Source organism: Mauremys reevesii, linkage group 6, assembly GCF_016161935.1.
Source record: "Mauremys reevesii isolate NIE-2019 linkage group 6, ASM1616193v1, whole genome shotgun sequence".
NCBI lineage: Eukaryota > Metazoa > Chordata > Testudines > Geoemydidae > Mauremys > Mauremys reevesii.
In genome coordinates this window covers 25373768-25400993 of record NC_052628.1, presented here as the reverse complement: position 1 = coordinate 25400993, position 27226 = coordinate 25373768, and the positions used below count along the sequence as shown (strand labels likewise).

Sequence of the window (27226 nt, the reverse complement as noted above, 5' to 3'; positions counted from 1 at the left end):
ATTGTCAGACATTTTTTCCTTACTGGTACCCATCAGCGCACTATGAGTGCCCTCTGCTGTTTCAAGCTACCATGGCGCAAGCATAAAGGGCCAAGCTGTCCCAGACTCTCCTCAGTTCCTTCCTACCAGACAGACTTTGATAGAGGGAAAGGAGGATGGGCCATGGAACAAGAGTTACGAAAAGGTTAGTAACCATTTTTTTCTTCTTCAAGTGATTGCACATGTCCATTCTACTGTAGATTACTCACAAGCAGTCCCAACTGGAGGTGGGTTCGGAGTCTATTTGAATAGGGACTGGAGAATCATGTATCCAAATTTAGCATCACCAGCCTTCTGGAGGGCTGGGACTTCAGTGTTGGGTCAGTTACAGATGACCATGGAGCTGAAGATGGCATCAAAGGCGGAGTCCCCCGTGATCGCATAGTGTTCTGCAAAAGTGTGGACTGACGCCCACCTCGCTGCTCTACAGCTGTCTGTGATAGGAACGTTCTTGAAGGAGGCGACAGATGAGGAGACTGATCTTGTAGAGTGTGTACGGATTGAGTCTGGAGGGGTCATGCTGCAAATTTGGTAGCACTGTCTGATGCAATTCGAGACACACTTAGAAACTCTTTGGGCTGATATTGGTGAGCCCTTGAATCCTTCTGCAATGGAAAGAAAAAGTCTGGGGGACTTCCTGAAGGCCATTGTCCTATCAAGGTAGAAGGCCAGGGCTCCCCTGACATCTAGGTTATGAAGTATAGCCTCCCTGTTTGTCTTGGTGAAGAGTTTCGGGTAGAAGACTGGAAGGTGAATCAATTGATTCATGTGAAACAGGGAGGTTACCTTAGGGTTGAATTTTGGATGTGGCCTGAGCGTAACTTTGTCAGGAAAGAATACTGTGTAAGGGGGATGCAGCATCAGAGCTGTTATCTTTCCTATTCTTTTGGCTGAGGTAATTGCTATCAAGAAGACTGTTTTCATTGATAGGTTTGTTAGCAAACAGGTGGTCATGGGTTGAAAGAGAGGCCTAGTCAGCCCTTGCAGCAACAGTTTTAGATACCACATTGGGGTAGGAAGTTGAGGTTGAGGGAAGAGGTTTATTATACTCTTGAAGAACCTTTTAGTTATTGAGTGTGACAGCACTGAGTATCCTTCTATAGGTTGGTGAAAGGCTGTTATAACTACTAGATGAATCCTAAAAGAGTTTAGGGATAATCCTGACTTTTTAAGGGTCAGAGCATAGTCTGAAAGTGACTTCTTCGTGAAAGAGTCACAGATATTGGGGAGATTTGTTGAGACATGCACCAAATCTGAAAGCTGGATCATTTCTGCAGGTAAGTACGTCATGTGCAGGACTTTCTACTGTGTAACAGAACCTTCTGCACTTCCCTTGAGCAGGAGCTTTCTAGGTGTTGGTGTAGTAGTTCCAATGTTGGAATGATCTTTGATAATGTGACCACCTTGAACTTCTGATTCTTGAAAAACTTGTTGAGAGCTCTGAGGTCCAGTATGGGTCTCACAGCTGGGATGAGGGTCACTATTAGGCATTCCCTTATCACAAGAGTGCCAGGGCTTGAAACCTGGAGAGTGCAGCATATCGTTGTACCAAGGCCAGTATCCAGACCGGGTGCTGGAACCACACAAAACAATAATTTCAAAAAAATTATTTCCAAACTAACTATACAAAGGCCACTATTCACAGGATTTGCCTAAACACTTGCAGAAGCAAAGAGAGAGAGCTCCAAGAACCATCACGGGTGGTCGGAAGGAACTGAGGGAGGTTGGGGCGGCTCAGCTATTTATGCCTGACATGGTGCGTGAGGCAGCAGAGGACACTTGTGTAGCCCTGATGGATACCACTAAGGGAAAACTCCCTAACAACTGTGCCAGTGGAGTGCACAAACACCTAAAGTGGAATGGACACGTGCAATCTCGAAGAACATATTCATCTTCAATTACAATAAGTGTTCTATTTATATTTTTAAGTGACTATAGAGAAAAAAAACACTATGCAATCTTTCAGTAGAAAGCAAGTAAATTGTACCAAACTGCTGAAAGAATCTTTCTGTAAACCACAGACAAGATATTAATCTCTCTCTCTTTATAAGCCTGTGATCTTTCTAACAAGCAGCACGTACAACTTGTAAGCTGCAGAAACTCTGTATGCCTTTAAAATCCATTCATTCTTCAACATTCCTCAATTTGTTTATACTTCATCTTACATTGCAATTTGAGAAAAACAAGAAAAAGAAAACACTAATGAAAAAGCTGAATTGTGCAAACAACTGAAAGGCACTGAGAAAACAGATTACTTTTATTTTAAAATGGCATTTTAGAGTAATTTTTCTTTTTCTTTTTTTAAGATGAATGCTAATATGTTTAACTGTGTTTTTCTTAGATGTGCAGTGTTGAAGTTGGAGTCTGGACAGACCAATTTCAGAGGCATTATTAGCGCTGGCCCATAGAAAATTATGTCATGAGATCAGCTTTTGTAAATCTTAATTCTTCATTTAGTAATTCCAGTGTTCCATTTTATCCACTGAATATACTCAAACTAAGAGAATATTCATCTTAAATTTTAAAGCTACAAATTAGGAAAAAGTAGAAGTACTAAATGTTTATGGATAAAAGTCATTTACTACAGTTTTTAAAAAGGACTAGTTAGATACTCGTAGGTCTCAGTTCCTAAGAATGAGACAGGCTGGAATCCTCTCCACACTTTTCAGATATTTGGCCCTTTGAGGCAACAGTAGTTCACTCCTCCAAATTCCAAGAACTGTCAGTGGCCCAATAACCAGTCTAGAACATCCTGTTTCAGTGCCTAGATGAGTAAGAAGTAGATAGCTCCTCAAATTGCAAGCATTTGGGAATTTCCAATAATCCTAAGGCAAGACCGTCAGGAAAAAAGTCAGTCACTGAAAATGTTATTTCCCTTCCAAACTCAGAGAACTTGGGTGGGTGAGTAGAAATACAGTCAAATGACATTTTCAGAGAAACAGATTAACAGGTCAGAAACTACTTTTCTATAAAAGACCACCCAAGATTCCCACTCTTGTAGAACAAAAAACTCAAGTGGAGTCTCTACAAACCTCTTCTGACTGCTATTGTAAAATGAGCGCTCTCTGCCTGCCAGTAGGAGATGCAGCCATCATGACCAGTTCCAGACCCTCACTCCTGTGGGCTTCAAATTCAGTTTTGCTGGAGTTTTAGTGTCATTTTTGTCATTTGCCCTATGCCCCAGAGAGGCTACTCACAGCACCTGTCTCCCATGTTTTAACTTACAGAGCTGAATATGCTTTTGATTTGTCATGATGTTCTAGAGGGGGTACTGATGTACTGATATTTGAGGCTGTACTACTGGTGCCACAAAAAGGCCAAAAATCTTTGAAAGCTAGGGTGAATTCTGGCCTGTCTCATAGCAGGTACGTGAGACCAAAGTGTAGGAATCCCATCAATGTTTTCTTTAGAGAAATTCTTTAATACTAAAGTAAAACTCCAATGCGGTATAACTGTTATATATAAGATGTGAGTTAGAATAAAAAAGTTTTACCCCTCAAATCTCACTCTTCTTTCTTTCTTCTTTAATTCTCTGTGTTTTTGATTTCCAAGTCTTCCAACATAGAAGTATTTGCTATAACAAATTCAGCCTCAGGCAGATTTCACTGCAGAATCAAGTAAGATCAGAAAATGGGATCTAATGAAGAAAATTCTTGTACAAATATCAGTCTCAATGTAAATGGACTCCAGCTGGAGTCTTTTTGGGCTGTGCCAGTGAAGACTGATATGTCTCAAGAAGATGGGTCAATAGGAGGCACCTGTCATAGAAAGGGGACTCAATGAATTGGCTTAGTAGGCCTAGTGGAGCACTTAATTGGCCACCTGATATTCTCTTATCAACCATCATGGATGTTTCATATTTGGTGTGCAGACATCCACAACTCTGTTCCACTCCCTGACTACTACAATCTACATTGTTGCCTGTGTACAACACTATGGCAATTTGTTTTATATGATATAGTCTTCACTTTTATATTAGGAAATAGCTGGATTGTTCAAGTCATACACATAAGCCTTCTTGTATTATAGGTTCAAGTATTTTAGGACTGCATATTACTGCTGACAAAGGGTATTCCTTGTCCAAGGGTTTCAGATAGGTGACTTACATTTTGACACAAAATGTGAAGAGTTCTGCATTTACCCAGGCTATACCCATAGCGCTGACACCGCCAACTATTGGGGACTGTGATAGACCCAGGCCGGTTGGGTACAGCAGAATAGCAGAAGGCAGATATACTGGCCACTGGATTAACAGTTTTCTGTTCCCTGACTGACCAGAGCAGGGGCTGCTCCAAGCTAATGAGAACACCTGACTCTAATTAACCTGCAAAGAGTCAGGTGAGGCCATTCAGTTAATGTGACCACCTGACTCTAATTAAGGCCCTGCTGTTACTATAAAAAGGGCTCACTCCAGTCAGGCAGGGGAGCCAGGGGAGAGGAAGTGCGGCTGGTTACTGAAGACACCCTCAAACCATCGTTAAAGGAGCCCTAAGGTAAGGGTGAAGAAGGGAAAAGCAGGAGAGCTGTGGGGAAGTGGCCTGGGAAAATGTAGCAACTCTGGCAGTGAAAGGTTGGCTGCCAACAACTGCTACCATTAGGGTCCCTGGGCTGGAACCCGGAGTAGAGGGCGGGCCTGGGTTCCCCCCCAACCCACCACTACAGGAACAGCTCCTGGAAGGGGAAGTCAGGTCCCTGTCAGGACAGGAGGCTGAACAGAGACTGTAGGAGTTCTCTCACCAACCTCCTTGCAGCCTATGATGAAAAGGGCTCAGTAGACTGTAACCCTGGCCCTAGAGAGAGAAGGGCTACGTGGAGGGTCACAGTGAGCCACTGAGGCTAGCATAAACTGCCTAGAAGCGCAGGACCCACAGGAGCAAGGTCAGAGCTCTGCCACAGGACAAATATGAGTTTTCCCCTGAAGAGAGCGGAATCTTTTAACATGAGAACCGGTGGATTCAACGGCACAGGCATGTGTGTCAGAATTCTGGGACTTATACATGGCTTCACAACTGGAGAGTCCCTGGGGGAACACATCTCGTCTAGGAGTGACTATCAAAGTAGAATAAATAAAGGTGGCATTTTTCCAGAGAATTCTACATTGTCTTCATTCAAGGATGCCCTCAAAAATTAGATTTAAGGTTAATGAAGATTACATGTATGTTAATGGGAATTATATGCACATAAAAATGAAAAACGCCACCTTAATTTTCATGTGTGAAATGCAAAAATAAAGAGATCACTTGATTTAATTTACATTTTGAATTCTACTTTAGAAGAAAAATAAAATACATACAGCATCTGTGACTTCTATTTCATACACCTTCTGGAATGTCTCCCGTTCAAAGAAAATAAGCTTCCCATTGCCACCTCCTTTCTTAACAGAGGTGCCCGTGACAATTAACTTATCATCTGGGCTGAAACAGCAATCTGTCCTGTAGATAAAATAAATCATCATCATAATGGGCACACTTGTAATATGTTTTGGGAACATCATTACAAATACAGTTAAACAAATCTTCAAGACAATGCCTTTTATCTGTTACAGTTAATACAAAAGGTTTTTAAAACTAAAACTAAAAATAAAGCTGTGCACAAAATATTCAAATTTGGCAAAACTAACAAAAATACCTCTTTTTCAGAAGTCTTATCAAAATTTCAGCACTGGAAACAAACAAAAAAAATCAGCAGTTTCCAAATCAGCAAACAAATAAGTAGGTCATGAAATCTGTTCACCAATAAATATTTGTCAAATTAATTTTAAACTGCAATTATAAATCTGAGGAACTAGAACCCAGCTCTGTAGAGCATGGGGCACCTGATATTCCCACACTGCCACCAGGAGGCCATGCAGAGGCACAACCAGGGAACACTGGCAAGTAGGTGCCACAGGAAGTACCACCCAAGAGACCCAGAGTGATAGGTCCCTGTGGCCCTCTAATTGGCCAAGTGCCCCTAATTAACACCAGGTTGTCTGGGCACCCACACAGACTTTGGCTTACTGCAGTGCCAGACTTGGCCTCATCTCCTGATCTCCGGTCTCTGACTCCAGCGGTGAGGGATTTTTCTGAACCAGACAGCCATTGCTATTCTCTTCTCCTAAAGCAGGACTGCAGGTTAGGAGGGAGAGAGACCCCCATGGCAAACAGACAAGGTTTTCTAACTGGCTTTGTTAGAAGGAGTTTTTTTTCAGCTGGGCTAAGCTGAAGGGAGCTATTCTCTTCTTCTAGAGCAGGAAAGCAACCTGAGAGAAGAGGGAGTTTACAAGTATTCAGTTTCTAACTGGTATTGTTAGAAGGAATCTTCCAGCAGGCTTTGTTGGAAGCAGTTTTTCTTTTTGGTTGCTTGGACAGGCAGCTTGAGGAAAAGGCAGTTTTGAAGCAGTTTTCAGGGTTAGAAGAACTCTTCAGCACGGTTGGCTGGAGGGAATTAGTTTTTCTAACCAGGCTTTTGTTACAAGGAACACCCTACTGAAAGGGTACTTAGCAATTTGCAAAAGACAGTTGCAAAACCGGTTTTTCTACTTTCTTGGAAGCCAGGAGGGGGAGATTGTTTTTTTTTTTTTTGGAAACAGATTTTCAGCTGGGTTTAGCTGAGGGAAGTAAGGTTTTCTAACAGACTTTGTTAGGAAAAGACTTTTTTTCTTCTTCTTCTTTTCTTTTTTTTCCTTTTTTCTTTCTGGTTGCTTGAAAAAACAGCTAGGAAAGAGGTGTAAGTTTTGCTAGGAGGCTTGTTAGAAAGGACCCCCACTGTGAGGTACTTAGCAAGTGCTAGAAACAGGACAAACCAGTTTTTTTTTTGGTCTTCTCAGTATATCAGCAAACAGCAGCTACACATTTGCAAATGAAAAGGTTTTGTTTCTTTTTATTCAGTCGTGAATAAAAAGGGTAGGAAAAGTGAACCAAGCAATACAGTTCACTGAATGCAGAGGGGTGTGGCCAGCACCAGAAAGCACAAAGACATGGAGAAGCAACAAGCCAGAGAGGCTAACCACAAGAGGGAGCTGGAGAAACAAGAAGCTGACCACAGAGCCAAAGAGGCAGCCAAAGAGGCTGAGCACAAAAGACAAATGGAGTTAAAAGACAAAGACCTGGAATTAGCCAGAGCTAACCCACATGTTCCAGCCAACCCTAACAATCCTTCTCCAGGCACTGTTCTCCATCCCAAGAAATTTCCCACCTACATGGCAGGTGAGGACACTAAGGCCTTCTTGAAAAATTTTAAAAGGACCTGCCATGAGTACAGCATCCCTGAAGACCAGTACAAGGACTGGTCAGAAAAGTGGACTTTTGCTGTCTATGACAATTATTCCATCCCCATGCTACTGGGGGAAAACTTGGCCAATCATGTGCAGCTGGCCAAGAGCGGGGGAGTGGTCACCCGCAGCCAGGCTAAACAAGCAGACACTCCCATCCCTGTTCCTGAGCCATCCACCAGGACCCGGTCTGTGTTACCAGAGACCCAGACCAAGGTGGTGAAACCGGATCCCATGCCAACAACTACAGCAGCCATAGTACATCCAGTCCCAGGACGGGAACTGGAAAAGCAACCAGCGGCACAACCAGCGCCAGCACTGATGCCAGCGCTTGCAACTCCACCGCCAGAGGGCGCCAACGGGCCTAAACTGGCAAAAGCAGCAGACAACCCTACCCAAGAGGCTCAGCCAGAGCCTAAAATATCACCTTGTGCACCAGCGGAGAGCGGTCCACAGTCAATGGAAACAACCTCATCATCTACATCGCTTCCAGAGGGACCAAGCCCAAGTCCACAGTCTACGGAGGAACTGGTGTCTCCAGCCTCAAGGAAAGAGGTCCAGACTGAGCAAAAAGCCGATGACAGCCTTAAGAAAGCTTGGGCGGCGGCACGGAGCAACCCACCGCCTCTCAGCTCTTCTAATCGATCCCAGTTTGTTGTAAAACAAGGACTTTTATATAACAAGATTCTTTCTGGTGGACACCAGAAAGGCCAAATTCCTCAAAAACAGTTGGTAGTTCCAACTAAGTACCAGGACAAGCTCTTAAGCTTGGGCCATGACATCCCAGTGGTCATTCTGGGGTAAACATAACCAAGGACAGGTTGGGGAAGTCCTTCCACTGGGAGGGGATGGGCAAGAACGTTGCCAAGTATGTCCGGTCAAATGCATAAAAAGTGTTCTTCAATGTCAAATACCTTGTTGTTTACATACTTAGTAGTATATGTAATAGTGCATGTGTTTTAGTAATCTGTTTATTTTACAGTTCTAGGAGGAAATCACCACCAGTAGTTCCCACTGTTGGCGATTTGGGGGGCGTGTCATAAACAGATAGTTAAGGGTTAAGGTCTCTTTTACCTGTAAAGGGTTAACATGCAGTACCTGATGACCACCTGACCAGAGGACCAATCAGAGTCAAGATAATTTCAAATCTCTGTGGAGGGAAGCCTTTGTCTGTGTTCTTGGTGTTAGAGCTCTCTTTGGATCTAAGAGAGGTCAGTCATGTCTCCAAGTTCTCCTGGAGTAGTTTCTACTATTTAATAGTGAGTATTAATTAGAAAGGCGGATTAGTCTTTTGAGTTGCTTTCTATATTTGCAATTGTGTGTTTGCTAAAGGAAATTCTTTATTCCTGTTTGCTGTTACTTTGCTTTCACTGAGAAAGGGGGAGGGGGAATTCTCTCCAGAGATTGATAAGTTTAGACCCTGTATTGTTCTAATTTGGTTACAGAGACAGTGACTTTTCTTTTTATTCTTTAATAAATTCTTTTCTTTTCTATTAAGGACTTGATTGATCTTTCTTTGGATGGATTCTCAGGGAAAGGGGAGGGGGAGGTATCCCTCTGTAGTTAAATCCCGGTGTCTCTCCTAGGAAAAGGGAGGGGGGAGGAAGCAGGGGGGAATGGTTTATTTCTCCTGGGTGTAAGAACTCCATGGATTTGGGGCTCTTGGAATCCCCTAGGATTTTGGGGAAGGACTGTGTCCCAATCCACGTTTCCTGATTGGGTGGTGGCAGCTTTTACTAGATCTAAACTAGGATTTTAGTTTAGAGGGAAACCAGTGCAGGTTCCCACATTGGAACCCAACAGCTCTAAGTGGGGGTGAGACCTATGACAGCAGCCCCCCCTCCATGGGGGGGCTGTGTGGAGCCCTGCCCCAGGCCTCTGCAGTGCGGGGGTGGGGGGAGAGGGCTGGCCACGTCCTGTGGGAAGTGGAATGACCTGGCCCCAGCCTACTCCTCTCCCCTGGTTCCCAGGCTTAGGGGATAGGGGGAACCACTCCCCAGCACTTGCTGGCGGTGTGGCTGGGAACAGGGCAGCGGAGCAGACAGGAGCCGGGTCACTCTACTTACTGGTGAGGGCAGGCCTGACCACTTCTGGAGTCCTCAGGGGAAGAGGTGGAGTGGGGGCGGAGCAGGGACAGGAAGAGGTGGAGCAGGGATGGGGGCTTTGGGGAAGGGGTGGAGCTGGGGCAGAGCAGGGGTGGGAAGAGGCGGGGCTGGGGCGGAGCAGGGACTTTGGGGAAGGGTGGAGTGGGGGGGCTGGGGTGGACCGGGGGCGGAGGCCATGGGGAAGAGGCGGAGTAGGGGCTGGAGCAGCAGGCAGTTGCGTAGGGCACAATTTCCCGATGCCCTACGCTGCTGTGTACTTTGCACATGGGTAGGTACAGGCCTGACTCCCACTCCTGTCTGATGACTTCTGTCCCTGAACACCTCCGCTCAGTTAGAGCCCCTAGGCCAGGGGCTATACACCCTGATCACTTACAGCAATTGTAAGTAGATGGTCAAAACTATTTTACAACATGCTCCCTTTCTCTCAATACTAGAAACACGGAAAGAGTTCCAAGTCCAAGACTGAATCCGTCTTTGACTTAATTCTGAGATGATATTTGAAAACTATAAATCTTGAGTGAGAGTTGTAACTGGCTGTGCCTAAAACTAGGTGTTCAGTACAAATCAAAATAATAAAATAAATACAACACCCACCCTCCAAGAGCTTGAACACAATCATTTCAACATATAGATGCTACATACAGCAGTGGCTCCAGGCTCCAGGCACCTTTGGCGGCTTGTCTGAGGGAGGTCCACCGGTCCCGCAGATTCAGCGGCAATTTGGCAGCAGGTACACCGAAGCTGCGGGACTGGCGGACCTCTTGCAGGCACACCGCTGAATCCACGAGACTGGGGACCTCCCGCAGGCGCGCCGCCGAAGGCAGCCTGCCTGCCGTGCTTGGGGTGGCAAAAAAAGCTAGAGCCGCCCCTGGCAACATATAATGTCCAGTTACCTACTTTCCAACTCCACTCTCCTGCATACTACAGCTGCTAATTATTAAATATTATTAATCATATTTATTATGGGCAGTGCTTTGGGACCAACCAAGAGTGGGGCCCCATTGTGCCTGGCACTGTACAAACACAGAGTAGCAGATGGTCCCTGCTCTGGAGAGTTTACTATTTAAATAGACAACACAGACATGGGGTGCGGAAAGGGACAGCATACTCAAACAGAGTGAACTATGTGATGACAGCAATCATGTTAGCTGCACGATTATTGTCATTTTTCGGGGGTGGGCTTAGTTAGGAGGCAATAAACTACATGAAAAAAAAGCAAAGGGAAAGAGGACACTGAAGGGAAGGGAAGGTGACAGGGCAGGGGAGTGGAAAGTGAGAGGGGCAAGTGTAGAGTGAAGTGGAGGTGAAGTGACTGTGATGGAGGTGGAGCAAGAGGGTTGGTACAAACAGCCAATCTGCACAGGTCAGAGTTAAAACTATAAAAACTTGTCTGAATATTCGAAGGTCCCTGCTTTGGCTTCTTTCTGCAGCTGCTCTACGACTAGAGTGTCTGGCTGGTTCCTCTGCAGTTTTCCCCCCAAGGTCAGATGGTGGGAGGTTGGGGAGAAGGCAGCACCACCTGGCTCCCAGTGCCTCCTGACTGCTTGAAGGTGGTGGTGGGGGGGGTGTCTCCCCTGAAGAGTTCAGGGTCCAGGGATGGCCCCCACCGGCCCCCATTTTTACCCTCACCTCCCACTACAGCTATCCCTGCTTTGGCTGTTTCTGCAGCTGCTTCTACTGGATGGAGTGAGTAAATAAATAAAGTACTTACATTGGGAAGAAGCTGGACAGACCTTCAACTGAGTTAATAGGTTTTTTAAATTGCCTGATATCCCATGTTTTTAATGTATCATCTCCTATGAAACAAACAACAAATAAATGACAAAAGTTAGCACACAAGAGTCAAGAATTACATATTTGTAGGAACTTAATTTTTGTCCAGGGACCCAAAAGCTAAATAAATCAATAAAACAAACGCAGAAAAGAACCAGCATGTTTAATGGGGTGGGAGTGCTACATGAAAAGAATGAGCTGTTTGTGCCTAAAGTAATTACTTCAAGTTCAATAATGAGAAATACCACCTGTAGTGTTCCTTACTGTATGCTTCAATGAGACTGTCATGGACTTTTCCTCAATGGCAAAGTCCTACCAACATCTACTTTATGACTTTTAGCTGTTTCTAGCAGAATGGAAACCCCTTAAACATTAATCCTTCCTGTGCTTGTGGGGTTTTGGGGCTGTAAGGGTTTTTTTTTGGGGGGGGGGGCGTTGTCAATTTAATTTTCATTGACTTTTCACAAGCTAAATCACAAAGGTTAAAATGGAAGGAACAGTTCAAACGTTACATAAGATATTTGGAGCCAGATTACAGCTCGTCCTACATGGGTGCAAGGGAGGAGTAGAGAGAGAGCATAAGGAGCTCTCCCCTTTTCCTTAGAAGACACACAGCAGCCAAGCATGGAGTGCAGGCATTAGCTACCTGAAAAGGGGAAAGGAAAGGTAGACAGAAATTAGTCCCAAAACTAATTTGTGCCTACTTTCTGCACCAGCCAGCTGACCAGTTACAGATGGTGCACACACTTCACACCCATTATAAGTGAACCAAAATTGCCGCATGTGTTCTCCCTCTCCCCTCCCCAATCAGCGGTGGCACAGAACTCTTCTAGGGCCAGGGTGGGGAGAGCGAGCTCCTCCTGCCCTGGGGTTGCAGGGAGTATCCATTTCCTCCTTCTGCAGGGGGAGAGCAAGCTCCATTGGCCCCAGAGCCATGGGGGATGGGGGATAGGGGAGAGAGCCAGAACCACCGGCCCCAGGGCTGTGGTGGAGAGATCCAGGTCCTCCGGTCGTGTGGAGCAGGACGAGGGAGGCAGTTCCTCCAGCTGCAGGGGGCACAGAAAGTGCCCCTTCAAAAGTGGCAACATTTTTATTCCTGTGTACACTCCTGTTTCTACTGAAATTCTGATTGAATCAGCCAGAATTCCTTGTGGGAGACACACTGCAGGACAGCCCCTCCAATACAATTGTTACTGTAAAAGCCAGAACTACTTCACAATAAGTCATTTATAGCAGTTGTCATGTGTCTTTGATAAATGTGGTATGAATCAGCAAGTCAATCAAAGTTATGCTATTTATTCCCTTTTGGTAGTTACGTCATATTAACTCCGTGTTAAAAAAGGCTAGTTACCTGTAATTCTTGTGTGTAGAGAGATGTGCATATCTTTTCAGTATATATTTTCAGAAACAGAGGACGCAGAAATTCTCATAGTTCTAGAATTTTGAGTCTCTGAGGCAACAGGGTCCTGCATATTACAGAACCCTCACTACGGCAACTAGCTGACCTCCTTGAATTCCAGGTCAGTTCCTTACAAAGGTGAGAAGAGGAACTTGCAAATAAAAGTCATTTTAACAAGTATTAGATTAAATCTAGATAAGAAGTTACAGAATTCCCTTGAACTCTGATGGGAGGGGTGGGGTGAGCGGTTATGCACAGAAATGCACACAACTAGAGCACAAGAATTAGAGGGAAGTCATTTTCTTTTCTCCAAAGATATTCATCACTGTGGATTCCTGCTCATGGAGACTAAAGAGCTTAAAGAGGGTATCTAAAATAAAATGTAATGGAAAAATGGGTAACAGACGGTAACAAAAGAAAATCAAGATAAGTGGCATGTCTTTGAATGAAAGCAGCAGTGTGTGTGTGTGGATGTAAATAAAATATGAAGGACTAAGATACCTCTTCAGCATGAAAGCTTGTTGAAGGTATCAAATTTAAATAAAAATATTTTGACCAGAGTAAATCTATGTTGGTTGGGAAGGCGGGGGGATGGAGGCGGGGTGGAGAAGAGAACAAGGGGTTTGAACTCTCTGTCTTGGGAATAGCTATTCATTTTAGGGGTTTCTAATAGTGCCCATCCCAGTAGTACTGAAGTGTTTGTTTCTGTAACATGAAAAACGATAATTATTGTCTAAGATGCTAAAACAAAAGCACCAGTGCTTTGTTAATGTGTGCAAAGAACACCATTTGGCTGCTTTGCAAATTTCTTGGATCGGGACAGATCTGAGGCTAGCATCCAAGGCTGCTCTGTCCCTAATGGAATGAGCTTTGACATGATCTTTAAGCTGCAGACCTGCCAAGCTGTAGCATGGAGAAATGCAATCAGACAGTTATTTAGACATAGCTCTCTTGCTAACAGCAAAACCTACTGTATTTGTGTGACAAGAAGAAGCTAGAAAGACTTTTGCAGGGCTTTGGTCAGTTCCAGATAAAAGTCCAAGGTCATTTTCACATTCAGTTTCTGGAGAAAGGCCTTGTTGGGACGGGCACTGACAGATGTGGGAGAAATGTTGTTAGAATGACTTGGTCATTAAGGCAGAACACTTTAGAATAAATTTAGGATGCATCCATAGAACTATCTTATCAATGAAAATTTAATATGAATGTAAATGAGACACTGGTGCCCCAAACTCACACTCGGAGGTGAAGTCACCGCCACCTGGAAAATGACTATATTATTATCCCACAACACCAAGGTTTATTTAATAATGATTTCTAAATGCATCAATCCCTATAGGGGCTGGAGCAACACTGGTCTACCTTCAACTATTTCATGACAGACTAAAATAACTGCCAGATGAATCCATACAGAATAAGTTTTTAAATGTAGCCTCAAACAAAGAAAGAAGGCAGTCAAGCAGTTTTTTAAATGGGGCATTCAGAAGAATTCACATTAGGCCTGAGCATACCACTTTCACAGTTTTTTCCCATTTAAACTTTTAAGTCCTTATGGCAGACTTCTCCTGAGAAGCTGGGATGATTTTATATAGTTGCGGAGAAACACAATGCCTCTGACTCTATCTCCATGCCAATAAGAAGCACCAGGATCCCAGAGTGGGATTACAAGCAGGTGCCCTGATCCATGTGATTATTTGTGGCCAGACTCTTAGAATGATGGGATCAGCCACAGTCATTCCTATTAAGGTTTAGATCCAAATTTGTCACAGTTAACAGAGAGCTACCAGAATAATGCCTTCATTTTTGCTGAGCCAAGACCGGTCTTTTGCAAATAGCCGTCAGTCAAGGCAGAACCAACATGCTGATGGGACAGGAGAAAATGCTGATCAGGAAGACTGTAAAGGATACAGGCAGGGGAGGGAGATACTGTGAAGCAAGGGTGCTGCCATAAATTGGAAAGTGAACCATATGATAATCTTCGGGGAGCTCCACTGTTGACATCAGCCAGGAGAGCAATTGACCTGGAAATGTGTGGCCCACTCTAAGTCACCAAGTGAGTGTTGCATAAGGCTCCTGTGCTAGTGCCTGAAAGGCTCTAAACATTAGAACTGTGGCAGTTTCCCTCAAGTCTCATGCTGAATGCACAGATCCAAGGATGATAATTGAATCATCACAAAGATCACTGGAAAAGATTCATTTCTCTGCACTAACAACAAAGTTTACAGAATAAGATAAAATTATTTAAAACACATAGGAAAGCTATTTACATAAAAAGGTTAACATAAGAGAACATATTAAATATATGAAAACAAAAACATATCTTTAACACTGTCTAAATATTTTCTGGCCCTTACATGTGTGAGAAAAATGGAAGGAGAGTATGCATGAGCATCTCCATTTTCTCTGAGCAATGCAGGGGCTCCTATGCTGTTGCACCCTTGAAATGTACATCACCTCAAAGGAGGCAAGGTCACAGCTCTGTACTTCTGAAATGGCTCATGCACACCAGGCTGGAGAAAGACAATTAAGGAGCTACCCAGGAGACAGAAGCTGCTCATCACTCCTCCCATGGGCCAAAAGCTAAATGACAGAAGATGGACCTGGGAGAGAAATTATTTCGCATTTCTACACTTACACCATCTTCTATGTCTCTCAGGATGACCTGGTCCTCCAGACTTTACCCTTCCAAAAGACCATCCCACCTGGCACTGTGTTTAAGAATATTAGCTTCTCTATCCATGAAGAAATTATGGCTGCTAGAACTCCAAACCTTCCAAAAAGCCCTCTGAGCTCCATAAATTCATAGATTATAAGGCAAGAAGGAACCACTATGATCATCTAGTCTGACCTCCTGTATAACACAGACAGTAAGACTTCCCTGAATTAACGTCTGTTTGAACTAGAGGATAATTTTTAGAAAAACATCAATCTTGATTTAAAAATCAGATATTAAAAACAGGTGACATATCTATATAATATCCATTAGTGCCAATAAATATTGGTGTTTTATTTAGGTGAATGTCAAGTTTATTTACTTAAGCAAATACTGACTGAAGTAAATCTAAAGTTAAAATTTACCTTAAGGAACAATTCATCTTGCTCTTTATCAAAACCAGGACTGGCTCTACCATTTTTGCCACCCCAAGCAAAAAAAAAAAAAAAAAAAAAAAAGAGCTCGGACTGTACTGCCCCAAGAATGGACGGAATGCCGCCCCTTAGCATGTGCTGCCCCAGGCAAGTGCTTCCTCCACTGGTGCCTGGAGCCAGCCCTGATCAAAACAGAAGTCTTTATATATCAAATTTAAAAAAAACATGGCCAATATGTATTGTTACACACTCTCTAAATGTATTAATCAGAAATACTGTATCTGGAATCTCTTCACATTCATCAAGAAGTTCTAAACGAAACAGTTTATCCTTCTAAATATTTTAAATGGGAGATGGTTAAAAATTGAGGGGAAAAAAAAAAGTATATTCATCTCTGAGCCATACAGGTAGCACATATTTACACATGCTATCTGAAAGCTCAGAGGTGAATAGGTTTCATTGAATTTAGCTACATGTAGTCATGATGCACTGGTTTTCATTTATAAGTTGACTATTTAAGCGTCACCAGACCTAAGAGTTGTTCACCTCTAAGAAGATACACCAAAGAAATGTACTGAGCCACCACATGACTTCAGAGATTTTTATCTTATAAACAACAAGAGAAGTTCACTGTAAGTTCTATATAACACAAGAATATAAAACTCAGTTTTATTTTTATGATATATTAGTAGCTACACTATTGAATCACTCTTTATTGTTAAGATAAGAAAACATTGTCAAACATGCTTTTTTTAAATAACGAAATGTGTGTAAATATCAATTTAGTAAATTTCTGTCAGGTTCTTAGTTAATAGCTGACAAGAAGGAAGCCAGGAACTCCCATAAGCAACTCCTCTGCTGTTCCTTTTCCCTTGTGCCTGCAGCTGAGCTCTGCCTCACCTCCCTCATCTCCAAATCAGAATCTATATCAGATGCAGGGGAGGCAATCAGGCTTTCAGTGAAAGTCCTCATTCCCCCAAACAATGATCCTCTCTTTGATCCTCAGCACTTGGCAGGTGTGCTAATCTATGACTGCTGAATCCACACCTGCTTTTATTGGTACAGATCCAAAGCAACACTTGTATTAAAACATTAACCAAACAAAGAATTTAAAATAAAGTATGAATCCTTCTCATTTTTTAGTATAGCAGATATATAGAGTTTAAAAAATCATCTAACCAGGCAAGTACTGTATATTAAGGTAATATTTTTAAACACACTAAGGAGCCATTTTTATGCTTAAATCCTGCAATACTATAAATCAAGTTTTTATATAATTTAAACTGAAATGTGATAGAGTAATGATTAAGAAAGTTAGACATAGTCTGACCAGTCATCTGGATGCCTGATCATCCAGATACACATTCTGGGGACAAATAAGGATGGGAAGAACAGGGGGGAAGGAAGTGCAACACAACACCAAAAAGACACAAAAGCCTACTGAGCAAGTACCATAAATTCACAAATACAGAGCTTAAGAAAATGTCCTCAGAAGGAAGGTATCACCCTAGCATAAATAGCATAAAGAGAAATAGCATAAAGAGAAAGTCTGATTAGAGCATGATAGGCAGCTTTGAAAATCTCAACCTATAACCACAGGAGGAGACTCAGAGAACCATTTATAAATGTTTCGTTATTTATACGGGAGCACAGAGATTGACAACATTTTACAGGCAAATAAGAGGCTCCCCTTTTCATGGTGTTTACAATACAAATTAGATAAAATACAAACCAACGACAAAAAAATACAATGTATAGACAAGTGAACTGGGGAGAGAATAAACAATAAACAATATAAAGTGAATACTGCTCAATAGATCGAGGCTTTTCCACAAAGAACAAATGAAAAAAGTTGTTACTTTTGAACATTTTGTATTAATTTTGAAAATTTCTTAATAGTTAATTTTGTTTGTTTATTTTATTCAAAATTTCTGATTTTGGTGGATTATTATTGCTCGGGTTAAAAAAAGATTAGAATTTGCTCAATAAAAACATAGCAAAATAAATTAAATAACTTTCTTCTACAATTTCCCTTAATTATTTTTATAAATGTCCTTCCATAAATGTACCACAGGTGTTCTCAACATTCAAACCCACCTTACAAAACAGGACATTCTAATGTAATCTATATGGAACTGGAGCCATTAATACAGTGATTCCAATAAAGGAGCTTCTACTTTAAATAAACCAGCCCTTTAATCCTGCTGTGCATAGACTAGGAAATGTTTAAAAGCACATATCTTAACATCCACAAAGTTTTCAGGGCAGTACTTCTTAATTTCAGCACTGAAGAGTGCTAGTGGGCATTGTGATGCAGTGTGCCAGGCTGCAAAGCCACTCACTCAAATTTGGCTCAGGTGCCCCTCATCATGATGGAAGGGTGGCTGGACCAAATTTGAGTGGCACTGCATCCATGTGCACCAGGTCACAAAGACACTCACTCAAATTTATTCAGGACAGAGAGGCAGCAGCGATGTTGTGACCCGATGAGCGGGAAGCCTTGCCGCACTCCCTCAGAAAGTTTGACATACTCCCCACATCCATGTTCAGAACTGCCGTTGAAGCACAATTTTAGAGTAAGGTATGGTAATGAAAGATAAGATTTGTGAAGTATTTCAGATTAAAAAAATAAATAAATCCAGAAAATAGCTAACTTCTGATTTCAATGTATTATTTTCCTGGTATGAAAAATTACCTCTAGGTGATATGATTTAAAATGGCCAGAATTTCTTTCCCACATTAGTTAATAGTTAGCATAAATCTAAACTTATCTTTCATTAACTAACATTCATCAAAGAGCTTTTTATTCACCTACCTCCTCGACTAGCAAGGACAGTACCATCATAGGAAAACGTCAAGCATGAAGTTTCTGTGCCAGGAGCATGTGCCTGCCTGCAGTGGAACTTTGTATGAACCTGTTTGTCAAGCAAATAACATATTTAAAAATTTTGTTACTTCCAGACTGAATATACTTATTTCCTTACAACATTAAGCATTCGTTATTACATTTCCTGCCTCCCCACTTTAAAAAATAAATAAATAGAAAATCATTTTTGAGTCAAGGAGGGGAAACCAGTTAACATTTCTATAATTTTTTTAAAATGTTCCTTTTGCATTATAGCTTATTATTAGTAAAATGGTTTTAAAGGCAAATTTTAAATTTTTACTACATTTCATTTTATAGAACAGAAAAACAATTGCACATCTACATACAACTGGGGCTCACTGGATAGGACTCTGGACAGAAGGATTTTGACAGGAAGGGGAAATAAGGGCTGGCTGGGCAGGAGATGAGATGAGAAGCCTCAGGAGTAGAGACTAGGACTGGCTGGCAAGGAAACTGGGACTGAGAAAAGGAGCCAGGGTTAAGGAAGAGACAGGCCTGGGACAGATAGATTGGAGGGGACAGGGCAGAAGGGTCTCTCCCCACTAAGGAACACTCCCCTCTGCAGCGTATAGCAGAACCCAATATTTCTCAGTGTCTCAATTTCTCTGCTGTCAGCAATTATCTGTGGACCTGAGTGGCAAAGCATGTGTCTCATCCCCTTCTAGTGCTAGTCCACATAGAGAATGACAATCTACTATTGCTATCAGTTACTCCGTTAGCTCAAGTGGCAGAGGTCTGTGCAGTGGATCTAAGCTTCCAACCCTCCTGAGGACCCATGTGGGTGACAGTATGATACCCCATGATGGAATTTCTGTTTTATCAGTTTGCTTTTAAAAAGCTAGGTTATTACACACAAAAAACTACATTAAAAACATACTAAAGTTTTAAAGTCAAGCACTCAAAAGTTAGGAAATGTCAACATTAAGGTTGTCTATAGAATGTTCTCTGGGCTTCAGCTCCCCATCTGTAAAATGGGGACAGTAACACCTCTATCACCTCACAGGGCTGGGGAGAAGATAATTAACATTTGCAAAGCACACACACACACTAATGATGAGCAACATAGAAAAGCCAATGTGGAAATTCAGTAATTACATCTTCCAGGTTAAAACAGCATGCAGTAAATAAGGCCTAGGGCCATACATTGAAAAAATGAAGAACTGTTCATTAAATGAGCACCATCCATCCTGTGCATTGAATCAGGCAGGGGTTCTGTGGAAAAATTAGTATGGTATTATGTAATTAAAGACTGTATCATAATGCATGTAAATAAGGCCTAGGGCCATACATTGAAAAAATGAAGAACTGTTCATTAAATGAGCACCATCCATCCTGTGCATTGAATCAGGCAGGGGTTCTGTGGAAAAATTAGTATGGTATTATGTAATTAAAGACTGTATCATAATGCATGTGTACAAGTAGGATAAATTAGGTTCCACAGGCAACCTTGATTCTGACATTTATGAACTTTAGAGATTCTGACTTTGCAAACTAATAATAATGTTCTTTTAATGTAATTTTCTGTGTGTAATATATTATATTTAGAAACTAAGGGCCCAGATATTCACATAGGTAAAGTTGCTTACTTGCTCATCTGTTTGCAGGATTGAGTCCTAAATATGGCCTAAAATGTAGCGGAAATGCACATACAACGGACTCTTATATGTACATATAAAGAAACCTTAGGAAATTATGTACATTTCCCCCCCGACTATTTGGAAACTGAATAGAGTAACCTAGGTTTAATCAATGCACTTAGGAACCATGATTAAAATTGTCACTTCTAAATTAATATACTTATTCCGGACGCTACACATTGAGCAGATTTTAAACGAGAACTACAAGTTTTTGTTGGTGCTACTCTTAAACAACCAAGAACAGATTTTATGACATCAACTACAAAAAGGTTGTTTTCAGAATGTGTGATGATACACTTGAGATGCACTGTGAATCATTCTGGTAAATAAATATCCTGCAATATTTATTAAATATTACCACATAATTTAAAATGATTTATTTTGTGTTTGCAAGATACCACAAATACTTACAAATAAATTAACCATAACCAAATGACCATCACACCAAACTGTCAACTATTATTAAGATATGGAATTTAAACATTTTAAAGAAACTGGCGAAACCTAGATCTTTGACCTACATCCCTTGCACACTCAAAAGTTCCACTAAAGTAAATGAATGTAGGATTTAGATTCTTCTGAGTAAAATGTTTAGACTACTGCCAATTTAATCTGTCCATTAAACTGAATCTTTCTGCACTGGAAGAGCAACCTTTGATATTTAGCAGGGTGGTACCTACCAAAGGCTCCCAGATTCAGACACTTTATTTGTATTTAATCACAGAAGTGAAAACAGAAAGCATCTGTCCCTTTGCAAGCTAACCTAATGTTGAAAATGGGAAGGGGGGAAAAGTTAGGGTATATGTTATATTAAGTTTGAATATTTAAAAAAAGGCAGCGATTTTCAACAAACCTGCCCAGCCCAAAGGTTTTAGGATCCCACTTAAAATAAGGCTATACCCTGAAAATGATGTAAAAACTACAATGGGGTTCTGCATTTCTCTTCCAAAAATAATTTGCTCAGTTTCTCAGTAAAAAAAAATTGTTTTTCTAACTGCAAAGTCACCCTCAATATATTACTCTACTGAAGAAAATAACCCTGAATTGTAATACTAAATCAAGTACTCTAAAAGTGATTGAAGGTTGAACAAAAAGTTTTTGCAGACACTGGGAACAGCTGATGCAGTTTTCAAGGAAAATAACTTTTTGGCCTCTGGCCTCTTAACATATTTAACTATAGCCTAATCTTGTTTACTAATCATTGGCAAAACTTTTTTTTTTATTAACATTACTGCTTGCATCTACATCTAAAATTCCAGTTCTCTCCCTCTCTCTGAATCAGTTTCTGAACATTGTGCATTAATTCTTGTTTTATGTCTTTCCTTTAAGCAAACAAATTAGTAGACAATTAGTGAATGGGGGTGAATTAAGAACATAAGAACAGCCATACTGGGTGAGATCAAAGGTCCATCTAGCTCAGTATCCTGTCTTCTAATAGTGGCTAATGGCAGGTGCCCCAGAGGGAATGAACATAACAGGGAATCATCAAGTGATCCGTCCCCTCTTGCCCATACCCAGCTTCTGGCAACAGAGACTAGGGACACCATTCCTGCCCATCCTGGCTAATAGCCATTGATGGATCTATCCTCCATGAACTTATCTAGTTCTTTTTTGAACCCTTTATAGTCTTGGTCTTCACAACATCCCCTGGCAAGAAGTTCCACAAGCTGACTGAGCTGTGTGAAAAAATACTTCCTTTTGTTTGTTGTAAACCTGCTGCCTATTAATTTCATTTGGTGACCCCTAGTTCTTTTGTTATGAGAAGGAATAAATAACACTTCCTTATTTACTTTCTCCATACCAGTCATGATTTTGTAGACCTCTATCATATTCCCCCTTAGTCATCTCTTTTCGAAGCTGAAAAGTCCCAGTCTTATTATCTCTCCTTATACGGCAGCCGTTTGTACACCTAATAATTTCTGTTGCCCTTTTCTGAACCTTTTCCAATTCCAATATATCTTGTTTGAGATGGGGCGACCACATCTGCACATAGTATTCAAGATGTGGGCATACCATGGATTTATATAGAGGCAATATGATATTCTCTGTCTTCTTAGCTATCTCTTGCCTAATGATTCCCAACATTCTGTTCGCTTTTTGACTGACACTGTACATTGAGTGGATGTTTTCAGAGAACTATCCACAATGACTACAAGATCTCTTTCTTGAGTGGTAACAATTAATTTAGACCCCATAATTTTATATGTATAGTTGGGATTATGTTTTTCAATGTGCATTACCTTGCATTTATCAACATTGAATTTCATCTACCATTTTGTTGCCCAGTCACCCAGTTTTGAGAGAACCTTTTGTAGCTCTTCGCAGTCTCCTGGGACATAACTATCTTGAGCAGTTTTGTATCTGCAAATTTTGCAACCTCACTGTTTAACCCTTTGCCCAGATCATTTATGAATATGTTGAATAACACCACTATTTATATCTCTCCATTCTGAAAACTGACCATTTATTTGTATCCTTTGTTTACTATCTTTTAACCAGTGACCAATCCGTGAGAGGACCTTTCCTCTTATCCCATGATTGCTTACTCTGCTGAAGAGCCTTTGGTGAGGGACCTTGTCCAAGGCTTTCTGAAAATCTAAGTACACTATATCCACTGGATCCCCTTTGTCCACATGCTTGTTGATCCCCTTAAAGAATTTCCCTTTACAAAAACCATGTTGACTATTCCCCAACAAATTATGTTCATCTATGTATCTGACAATTTTGTTCTTTACTATAGTTTCAACATGTTTGCTCTGTACTGAACTCAGGCTTACTGGCCTGTGATTGCCGGGGTCACCTCCGGAGCCCTTTTTAAAAACTGGCGTCACATTAGCTATCCTCCAGTCATTTGGTACAGAAGCTGATTTAAATGATAGGTTACAAACTACAGTTAGTAGTCCTGCAATTTCACATTTGAGTTCCTTCAGAACTCTTGGGTGAATACCATCTGGTCCTGGTGACTTATTACTGTTTAGTTTATCAACTTGTTCCAAAACCTGCTCTAATGACACCTCAATCTGGGACAGTTCCTCAGGTTTGTCACCTAAAAAGAATGGCTCAGGATTGACAACCTCCCTCACATCCCCAACCATGAAAACCGATGCAAAAGAATTTATTTAGTTTCTCCGCAATGGCCTTATCGTCCTTGAGTGCTCCTTGAGCATCTTGTTTGTCCAGTGTCCCCATTGGTTGTTTAGCAGGCTCCATGCTTCTGATGTACTTAAAACATGTTTTGCTATTACTTTTTGAGTCTTAGGCTAGCTGTTCTTCAAATTATTTTTTTGGCCTTTCTAATTATATTTTTACACTTAATTTGCCGGAGTTTATGCGCCTTTCTATTTTCCTCACTAGGATTTAACTTCCACTATTTAAAGAATGCCTTTTTGCCTCTCACTGTTTCTTCTACATTGTTGTTTAGTAAGAAAACCAAAAAAGAGCTATGTTTTTTAATTTGGGGAAAATATTTAAGTTGAGCCTCTATTATGGTGTCTTTAAAAAGTTTCCATGCAGCTTGCAGTGATTTTACTTTTGATGCTGTATCTTTTAATTTCTGTTTAACTAATCTCATTTTTGTGTAGTTCCCCTTTCTGAAATTAAATGCTAGTGCTGGGCCACTGTGGTGTTTTCCCCACCACAGGGATGTTAAATTTAATTATATTATGGTCACTATTACCAAGCGGTCCAGCTATATTGACCTCTTGGACCTGATCCTGTGCTCCACTTAGGACTAAATCAAGAATTGCCTCTCCTCTTGTGGGTTCCAAGACTAGCTGCTCCAAGAAGCAGTCATTTAAGATGCTAAGAAACTTTATCTCTACATCCTTTCCTGAGGTGATATGTATCCAGTCAATATGGGTATAGTTGAAATCCCCCATTATTATTGAGTGTTTTATTTTAATAACCTCTCTAATCTCCCTGAGCATTTCAAAGTCACTATCACCATCCTGGTCAGGTGGTCAGTAATATATCCCTATGGTTATATTCTTATTAGTGAAGCATAGAATTACTATCCAGAGAGATTTTGTGGCACAGTTTGGTTCAATTAAGATTTTTACTTCATTTGATTCTATGCTCTCTTTCACATATAGTGCCACTCCCCTACCAGCAAAACTTGTTCTGTCCGTCGATATATTTTGTACCCTGGTGTTACTGTGTCCAATTGATTATCCTCATTCCACCAAGTTTCTGTGATGCTTATTATATCAATATCCTCATTTAATATGAGACACTCTAGTTTGCCCATCTTATTATTTAGACTTCTAGCATTGGTATATAAGCACTTTAAAAACTTGTCACTTTTTAGCTGTCTGCCATTACATGATGTAATTGCCATTACATGATGTAATTGAATGAGACTTTTTTTCTTTTGACTCTTTCTCATCAAATCCTACCTGTATTTTATCATCTTCCATCCTCTCCTCCTCATTAGGATATAGGGAATCTCCACTTATAGATTCTCCCCTAAGGGATGTGCGAACCACGTGCTCCTCGACACCTGTTGGCTTTCCCCCAGTCCTTAGTTTTAAAAAACATCACCAAATAGCTTTATAAATATACACCCATCTCAGTTACCTAGGCCTAAATCTACCCATCATTGTGGAGTGCCATTCCTGTTATATAGACAGCTCATGTCATGTCAAGTCCCCAAATATTTGACAATAGTGATAGTTTTAGTACATTTCAGCAAAATGTACAGTAACACATTCTTTCCTTCGCAAAGTATTTAGTATTAGTCCCAGCAAAAGAATTCTGGGGTCCACGGGGAATGTCTTTATGACCTCCACATGACATTTTAAAGGTTTTATACCATATATCATGATCAGAATGAACGAATTATTCATAGAATACAAAGTAAGACTTGCTCTAATTTATTAACAGATTGGGTGTAAATAATCTATGGATAAGACCAAAATATGCTATGATAATTTACTGAATGCCAACAGTGTTTGAAGCACTGTAGAAAACAGAGAGGAAGACAGAGATCCCTACCCGAGGGAGGTTACAATTTTAAAAAGCCATGATAATTCAGACATGTAATGCACCAGATAACTAGAGGCTGCATTTAATGAAACAAGCTGTGCAGCTGTGTGTGTTTTGTAGCACAACAAAACACACTTATTCAGCAAATTAGAGTCAATTGGCCTTGTGGTGGACATGTGCATTAAGGAATAATTGGCGAGCAGACAGGGAGCATAGTTGGCACATAAGAAAAGGAGGAAGTTCCAATGAGGCATCAAAAATGAGAGATGGGATAACAGGGCGAAGTGAGAGCAGCAACATAGGCAGAGGCACACTTTTGCAGAGTTTTAAGGTGACAATGGAATTAAAAGGTAAGAGGAAGCCAGAGAAGGATTCAAAAAGGGAAGCAACATGGTCAGAGCAGCAAGTAAGGAATATATTCTGTGCAGAAAGTTTGGATGGACTGAAGGGGAACAACATCGGAAGTAGTGAAGTTGGAGAAGAGGAGATGAGGGTTGGAATATAATGAAGACAGGAAATGACCAAGCATTGAAAAAGCTGTTTCCCACAAATAAGTGCTCTCTTTCCGGAAGTAAGGGAACAGGAATTCACATTGCTAAAAAACACTATCCCAAATAAAACATGTTCATCAATCCTAGCAGGAAGAAGCTAGACATGGTGATGCATATACAGTTATGTTATACCTCAGAAATTCAAGGCACCTTCATAGTAACACAATGATACATATACTAAATGAAACTTGTGAACTTCTGACCACATTTCAAGGATACAATGTTTCAGTTAGTTGATGATTTTCCAAGTTTCTAATGCTTTTTTAACACAACAGATTTGTTCCAGCCAAGGTTTTTTCCCTCTTTTTCTTTTTGTCCTTAACATTTTGAGCTATTTTTAAAACAGAGGCATTAATTTGAGGTGGATGGTGTAGAAAGTGGGGCATGTAAGACACTGAGGAAGTTTCTACTGTGCTAATCTCTTATTGAATTGTAGAACTGCAGCAAGAAGAGATTACTTATTAATATTTTGCTATATTCTGCTACTATATTCCAGCTACAAATGCACAACCATACACAGTTATTCCCCTATTTACATCTCTGACCTCCTCTCTCCCTACACACCCTTTCACCCCCTATGCTTCTCCCAAGCTCACTTTTCCCTTTATTGTTCACTCATTTCTAACTTTATGTTCTCTTTGAGTATGCCTACACAGTAAAATAAACCCAGGCTTGAGCTCAAGCCTAACCCCACCTTCTGTCCATACATCAATAGTGCTAACCCAGGGCTCAGACCTTGGGTCCGAGGACCCCGCAGGGCTGGAGGATCCAAGCCCGTGTTAAGCTGGGACCTAGGGTCTGCACCCTATTGCTTTCCTGTGTGCATGCAGCCCCAGCTTGACTCAGGTCCCGGAAGTCCTCTGGATGTATCCCAGCGTTCCCAGTGGTGGAGGAGCAGTGCTGCAGGAAGCCAGCGAAGCAGCTGGAAGCACCATTATTGCCTGGCCAAGTGTGCTTTTTGTTCCTGCTCCTCTTGTAGTGGCAGCAGCTCCTGCTCCAACTCCTCCTCGCTGCATGGAGCTTGCCCGGAGCAGGGACCAAAAGCTGGCAGGCAGGAGGCAGCTCCTGGCTGTCAGGATGTTGGGGGGTCCTTCCCCCCCTCCCACAGCTGTGCTGAGCCAGGAGCTCTGCTGTTCCCCTTCCTTGAAGGGCAGCTGCTTGGTCCCTGCTCTGCTCTCCATCCCTTGCTCCTGAGCCCCCGTGTCCTCCCTGGGGTTGCGCGTGCTATGAGTAGGGCCCTACCAAATTCAAGGCCATGAAAAACGTGTCACGGACCATGAAATCTGGTCTCCCACCGTGAAATCCACGTAGGTGTTTATAAGTCAATACCAAGATTTTTACCAGGAAACAGACAGGCAGTCACTGTAAATTATGAAGCACCAGAGCAAGACACTCATAGCAATGTGTTTCATTTAATAAGTGTGTTGCTGTATTCTGCAGTAGTTGTAGCTTTTGAATAGATAGATATACAAGATGTCACCCCAAGTACAGCACATTACAATAGTCTCGTTCT

At 41.5% G+C, this 27226-nt stretch overlaps 2 protein-coding genes across 4 annotated transcripts in view; both read right to left on the bottom strand.

Moving 5' to 3' along the window:
* WDR70 (WD repeat domain 70) overlaps window positions 1-27226 on the bottom strand; it is a 224996-nt gene that overhangs the window by 39434 nt on the left and 158336 nt on the right. For all 3 annotated transcript variants that reach the window (XM_039543618.1, XM_039543620.1, XM_039543619.1), the window contains exons 11-13: window positions 18471-18570; window positions 11108-11192; window positions 5333-5471 (exon numbers count right to left, since the gene is read on the bottom strand). In XM_039543618.1, the coding sequence (XP_039399552.1) occupies window positions 5333-5471; window positions 11108-11192; window positions 18471-18570 (324 nt within the window). The remainder of the gene's footprint in view (window positions 1-5332; window positions 5472-11107; window positions 11193-18470; window positions 18571-27226) is intronic.
* Window positions 255-3620, bottom strand: LOC120407706. The gene is made up of 2 exons (XM_039543621.1): window positions 3533-3620; window positions 255-1612 (listed from the first exon to the last, which is right to left on the bottom strand). The coding sequence occupies exon 2, from the start codon at window positions 1327-1329 to the stop codon at window positions 361-363; it is 969 nt and encodes a 322-aa protein (XP_039399555.1). The 5' UTR covers window positions 1330-1612; window positions 3533-3620; the 3' UTR covers window positions 255-360.

Coding starts and splice junctions, on each gene's coding strand:
- LOC120407706 (XM_039543621.1), bottom strand. CDS start 1,329: ATGACGTACTTACCTGCAGAAATGATCCAGCTTTCAGATTTGGTGCAT.